At 40.6% G+C, this 6630-nt stretch overlaps 1 protein-coding gene across 1 annotated transcript; it reads right to left on the bottom strand.

Annotated features, from left to right (window-relative positions):
* Nucleotides 1-3128: 3128 nt before the first annotated feature.
* LOC104608008 (transcription factor MYB1R1-like) lies at nucleotides 3129-4790 on the bottom strand. The gene is made up of 3 exons (XM_010273842.3): nucleotides 4341-4790; nucleotides 4015-4223; nucleotides 3129-3869 (listed from the first exon to the last, which is right to left on the bottom strand). The coding sequence occupies exons 1-3, from the start codon at nucleotides 4603-4605 to the stop codon at nucleotides 3444-3446; spliced, it is 900 nt and encodes a 299-aa protein (XP_010272144.1). The 5' UTR covers nucleotides 4606-4790; the 3' UTR covers nucleotides 3129-3443.
* Nucleotides 4791-6630: the final 1840 nt, after the last annotated feature.

The raw sequence follows: 6630 nt of genomic DNA, 5'->3' as shown, positions 1-6630 counted from the left end.
GGCCCAGCATAGACTAATGGTTTGAGCAAGTGAACTTTGGTGATAGAAAGGGGAAAGAGAAAGAAACGGCCTAAGAAAGTTTTATCACCAGTAGTTACTGGATTATCGATTCCGCTTTCTTTTCTTCAACTAAACCAGTCGTCCCACTTGAAAGCTTGCTGCAAGTTGCACTAAAAAAATTAACATGTTAAGATTAATTAGTCGAAGTGATCGGTCTAATTGGATTTCCAGATAGAGAGGCAATCTCTTTGGTGGGATCAGCTGGAATGCCAATGTGTTGGGCCTGGGCTGAATGATGGTAGACCCGGTTCCGAATAGATACAGAACCAGCCCTATCCAATCGAGATTATCATGTCTGATCCGATGAGGCTGAGGTATATTTTCTATGTGCTAAATATACATATTGGAACTCCAAATATATACCCACAACCAATCCCATTATGTTAATGTACCCATTCAAATCAAAATCAATTTGGATGGATTGGATGGATCAATAAGACATATTGACCAATAAAAGTATTTATTGGATTGGATTGGACCTGGTCCATCAGTAATGAATTTATATTGGATTAGTTCTGATTGAACCAATATCTAATCCATTGATAGAGATAAGAATTCGGGTGTCAATGGATCAAATTTGGGTTAGAACTAATCTAAATTAAAACCAATTTAAAGAGATTGGATGGTCCAGACATTGATTTGGATCGATTCAAATTAAGTATTCATCAGATTGGATTGGACCTGATCCATATGTAATAGACTCATATTGGACCATTTCAGATTGGATCAAATCTAGTCCGATTGACACTCTTACCCATGACCAGAAAAGAGTACAAATACAAATATACACAATGCAAATACATACAAATTAATACAAAATACAAGGTTTTACACTTCATTGCTATACGACAGTGTACGGTATTATAGCCCTCTGCTGAAACAAGTAAATCAAAGCCTTTGATTTGCTGTGATAGCCCCACATTAGATGGAGTGACTTCTTTGGCGGTGCCACTGAACTCTTTACACTCCACATATTTTGTATTCAGCCTAAAATACATAGACATATGTAATAGGGTCAGACTGGTTCAGGGCTGTTAGCTGTTGACCTGGATCATTGATCCAACCCCCTACCAACTTCATCTCACCTGGGAGCCACCACAAAAGTGAGACCCGCCATGAATGAGATGTACGTTGGTTGGGGGTTGGAACGTATATTGTTGATAGGAGATCCGGAACATCAAGGTGTAATAGAAAAAAAACAAAAGAAAAATGTGTAATAGAGAAGAGCAAAGGCTGCAAGATTTGCATTTTAACCTTTGTAGATCAAAGAGAAACTACTAACCATTACCAAACAGCTTCTATCGAGTTCGAGGGATATAGTTCAGGCAATGTCAGTGTCTTTTGTCAATACTAAACCTAAGGCTGTGTTTGATAGGAAAATCTTTATAAACTTTGTATAGGTTTTCTTACCTTTTCCTTCAAACCAAACATAATCTAAAGGTTTCCAGCAATGCAATATGCTGCGAAAATCCACCTTGTATCAATTCGATGAACTGCTGTGAGTAGTGATTGCAAACTGCTCTTCTAATAATTCAAAATTTGAAAGAATATGTACAACAGGTCTGTATCTGTGGTTCCATATATGTTTGAGAGATTTTGATGAGAATGATATACTACTAAGTGGCCAAGTCGGATCCATCATCATCCATGGAGAGAGGGAGGCAGGACGGAGGCTCCATTTTCATCTAATGGTGAACAACTTCGTCAACGTTACCAATTGAGCACCCTCCGTAGTGACTGAAACACTTTGGTGCATTAATGATGGTTCCTACCATTTTTTTTCTTTTCAATCCTGAAAAGGGGAAAAAAAAGCGTAGCGCTTCGTCCCATTATAAGAAGGTCAATCTGATCTAATTTCAATGGTGTAGACGAGAAAATTAACTGGAGCCTCTGAAATAATTGGTGAAAGTCTTGCATAAATAAACCAGTCTTATTCATGGCTTTGGAAGTTGGAACACGCATAGCAGTCCTAACTCCTTATCGACTTAATATTTGTTCTCATTAGTAGACATTAAGGCTGTGTACAGGTTTTCCTTTCTTTTCCTTCAAATCAAACACAGCCAAGAGTACAATTTGGCTTTACAAGAGAGGGGGTGGATTAGGATTACCTTTTATCTCAGAAACAAAATTTCCAGCCTTTTTGTCCTTTTGTGCCTTGTGGTGGAAAATATACATTGGTATACACCACAGCTTCACAAGTTAGGACTTATGATGGTTATGGTCTTCAAACTTAATTGGAAACAATTGCAAGTGTTGTTTGGATGACTCTTTCTTTGACGTAAATATTATCTAACCTTCTCTCTCTCTCCCTCCTGTTTCGAAGAAAAGTAGGATCTTAAGCCACTTGTTGAAATTTAAGATTGGATCGTGGAATCAGATTTTTATACCTAACAACTAACGAAAGGTCAAAGGGCAATCTGTTGTTGAGCTACTTATACCAATTTATGTCCAATAAAGAAGAAGAATAAAAGGCAAGAAGGTCCAGATAGAATTGATCTCCAACAAAGACGGTCGTCTTTTCTCTTTATTCCTCCAGCGCACTAAAAACCGGCGTCTCAAAATAAAATAAAGAAGATTCTTCTCTCCACCAAAACAAGAAGTCTGCATCACTCCATGCTCTTCACTCTTCACCAATTCGAAAACCAGATGAATGTCGATCCCCTTATTAATTACTAGACTAGATAACATACATGTTTTATTGAAACTGCGAAATCCACATGCTAAAGTAGAATCTTTCCGTGAACCAAGCTGATAGCTCTGAATCTGATGAAAAAATACTGCAACAATGATGGTGAATTCCACCTGGTTAGTGATCTCCATAAGTGGATTTCAATATTCAGAAACCCAGAATTATAAACCCCCGAAGTTCTCCCTGTAATTCACTTAAGGAAAGCAGCTGTGTGCATGTGGGTTTGATCCAGACATTCCATTGCACAGAAAGTAATACGTGAATCAATCTCCATTCTCCAGCGCTTAACAAGTAAAACTAAATAGGTTGCTTACCAAAGAAAAAACAGTTGCAGGGGAGCTATAAATGCAACCCTTATTTGAGTTGTTTCATGCAAATCTTTAGACAGCAAAGCAACATGCAACCCATTCATTGTAGAAACGTAACTACAACTAGAGTTACCTACTACCCCCCATCCATCCATACAGAACCAGACAGTAAAACATAGAAATCAGAATTCTTTGACAGAAGATGACAAAATAAACAAGAATAAACCCCCCCCCTACAGTCCACTACCACAACAAGGCATCTCTTTATGGACTCTCTCTAACCTGTACAAACAAGGAATCACCTTATCTTCTCGAGTCCAAATCTAATCTAAAATCTAGTCCCAACTAAATCTCGTTTTCCTCTACAAAGATAGAATTTTTTATTCTCAGGCAACACTAATAATGCTTCCACCGTTGGAATCCAGCTCGCCGGCGCTGAAATTCGACATGGACTGAAAAGCTGAGTGTCTCGACGATGGCTGTTGATCGGATGACGGGGTGAAGAGTTTAAGCGACAACGGCGACGGATCCATTGAAGACTGTTGGTTCAAGTTAAGATTAGCCATTCTCGATGCAGGTGGGATCGGCAGTACAGGTATCGGGCGCACGAGTTTCGTTGGCGCACGAGTTAGATCGCTTTGTACCAGCGTCAGGCTCTCTGCAGGGTTCTCGCCACTACCGGGCAATACTACGGGACTGAGCGTCACCGGAAAAGCCGGCACCGGATATGCTATGTTACAGTTCACCGGCGCCGGTGGCTGAGTTGCGGTCTCCTGGTGAACAGTTTCTTCTTCGATCGGCAATCCCATAAACTATCAAAATCAAATAAAGAAAAAGCAAGCAAACAATAAATTAAGAAATAAGGTTATTCTGCAAGTTTGAACAATAAACTTGACGTAAAAAAGAAAACAAATTGAATACATATGAATAAAGTAAATTATGTCTAAACTCAAGTACCGTATCGGTGGTGATGTCGAAGAGACTAGATCGGCGGCGTCTCCGATTGAGGTTGTTTCGACGAAGGAAGTACTTCTGAGCATGGCTAGCTACCTGAGTAGGCGTACGAGTCTTGACGAAGTTTCTAGAAATACCTCTCCAATCTCCTTTTCCTACTTTCTGCAGGCCTACTAGGAAAAGCCTGTGTTCCTCTTCGGTCCACGGAACCCCTAATAACCATCGAAGAAATATTCAAAATCCTTTCTTTTAAACAAAGAAAAGATGCGTACAGAGCTTTACAGAGAGACGGAGAAAGAAACAACAAGATGGGAAATCTGAAAAAGCACCTCTCTTGCGCTCGCGGTTTCCAGCGGAGGCGTGGCAGACGTCATCGGAGGCGTAGCCGGCGTTAACGTCGGAGTTGGGCTCTTGGGGTTGTTCGTACTGCGAGAGATTGTTCATGCTGACGGTCTTACGGATCGAGCCCTCGATGACTCGAACACCGAACAGCATGAATCCACCGGTGGATTCAGAAGCGGCCACAGCTTCGGAGCAGGTACGGGAGTTGTGCCCGTTGTTGCCGCACTGCGAGCAGCTGCGCGACTGCGACATCCTGGTTGGCGGACGATAGGGGTTTGGTTTTGAGATCTCCTGCTGCTTGTTCTTTCTTTCTGCGATGTTCTTCTCCTTCTGCTTTCTCAAAAAGCGAGGAAGAAGAATCTCAGACCGTACAACAAAGTCTGAAGCCCATAAAACAAGATGAAAGAAGGGGAGAAGAAACAAATGTGTTTTTCGGAAAATGAGAATGGCCAGTGGCGCTTCGTTGATATAATGAATGGCTTTAGCGTTGCTTTGTTGGTTTGCGTGGTTCACTTGGAATCGACCAATCAGGATTAGGGGTCTGATGCTTATATTTTCCAAATTACTGATCAGAGACCGTCTAATTAGCAGCACTTGGAATCAACGGCCGTCAATGCACGATAACCTCAATAAAACTGGGAAATGGATCCAATGGTTCAGATCCGATTTTCTTTGTTGTTGTTCAATGAATGCAAGTCAGGAAGTGGTTGGGTTGTATTTGTATGGGTACTATGAATTATGAAACGAGAGAGCCCATATCATATTCATACGAGTCAATGACTCATGAGAAGAAGGAAATATTATCTAATTATCTAATTATCTAATTATCTAATAACGAGCGTCTGCACCGTCGGCTTCGTATATTCTCTAGTCTCTCTACTCGTTTGAGAAATATTTAATGCATGGGCTGGACTTGGATTCGTGTATGGGTCTTTTTCTTGCAAATCGCCATCGTGGGTTGGGAGGATAAGGGGACGTGGGCCCCCATGAACGAACGCGGAACACTCTCCTCGGCCTCAGGCCCGGGCCGCTTCTCCTTTTTAAGTCTTTAACCATACCATACCAACACCTTGGATGTGTGGTGTATAGTTTTTAGTGGATGCCGTTGTCTTTGGGTTCTCCTTTTTTTTTTTTTTTTTTTTGTAAATCTTGTGTCGTTTGCAATTGTAAAAGAATTGAGCATGTGTTGTTTCACTATTTCCCTTGTTTTTGTTAACTGATTATTTTAGTTTCTCGATAGTGCTTCTGTTTCCACTTTGTTTTGTTGTGGGCTGTTGTTTTGTTGCCACTCCTACATCAACGCCTCTATTATTGGGCTACCACTTTTGATATTATTCACGATTCTTCAACCCGACCCATAAACCCATACGGACTTTTTTTGGGTTGGTGGGATTGACCCATTTGTCCAGCTCAATATTCAATACAAATTCTGGCACCATCTTCTAAATTCTAATTGATTTGAGTGTAGACTGTAGAATTAGTGAATCAAGTGTCAAAGTGTGTATTTCTCCCAAGTCCCAACTATTTGGGATCGATCAGACAAATTCACAACTCATCATGAAAACATAGCATACAACTTTTCCTCCACCGGTCCAACCAATACCAGACCTTGACACATCACCTTTCTCCATCCATGATCCAACCCTGGATTTGAACCATTAATGTCATAAAATATAATTTCTTTATTATTATTGAAAACTTCTTATGTTGCCAGATGGCACCAGAAAAACAAGATTCTTTGCTTTATCTAGAAACCTAAAAGGCCACTGCTGAAGCTCTGGAGGTTAGTAAAAAACAGACTTTAACCTACCTACCTCTCTCTCTCTCACACAGAAAAGGGTAAAGTGTTATAAGGCAGTATGTGATAGGAGAGTGGTGATCGTGGTGATATCTTGGGCCAGACACCCCCAGGATCCAAACAAGAAGAAACATAGTAGATGAGTTTCTCCAAGAGCCATCCATTTTTCCATTTGGGAAGGGGAACTACTAATATTACTACTACTACTATTAGTAGTGGGCCAGTGGAATGCAGCCTTAAAGAAAACAAAACTACTTTTTGTGAAAGGAGCTTGTCTCGAGATTCCTGCTCTAAGGGACATAGTATTAACCCCCCCAAATGCTGAGAGAGAAAGTCGTCGTTTTAGGACCACTGACCAAAACCACTCCTCCTCCTCCTTAACTTTGACCAAACCAGAAAAAGGGAATAGAAACTGAATCAAACTTTCATCTTCATTTTTCATTTAATAAAGCTTTGATTCAACGAGATGCTTGCTGCCT

This window comes from Nelumbo nucifera, chromosome 4, assembly GCF_055504915.1.
Source record: "Nelumbo nucifera cultivar China Antique chromosome 4, China Antique-T2T, whole genome shotgun sequence".
In the NCBI taxonomy this organism is placed as follows: domain Eukaryota; kingdom Viridiplantae; phylum Streptophyta; class Magnoliopsida; order Proteales; family Nelumbonaceae; genus Nelumbo; species Nelumbo nucifera.
The sequence above is the reverse complement of the archived record's forward strand: the minus strand, read 5'-3'. Positions and strand labels throughout refer to the sequence as shown.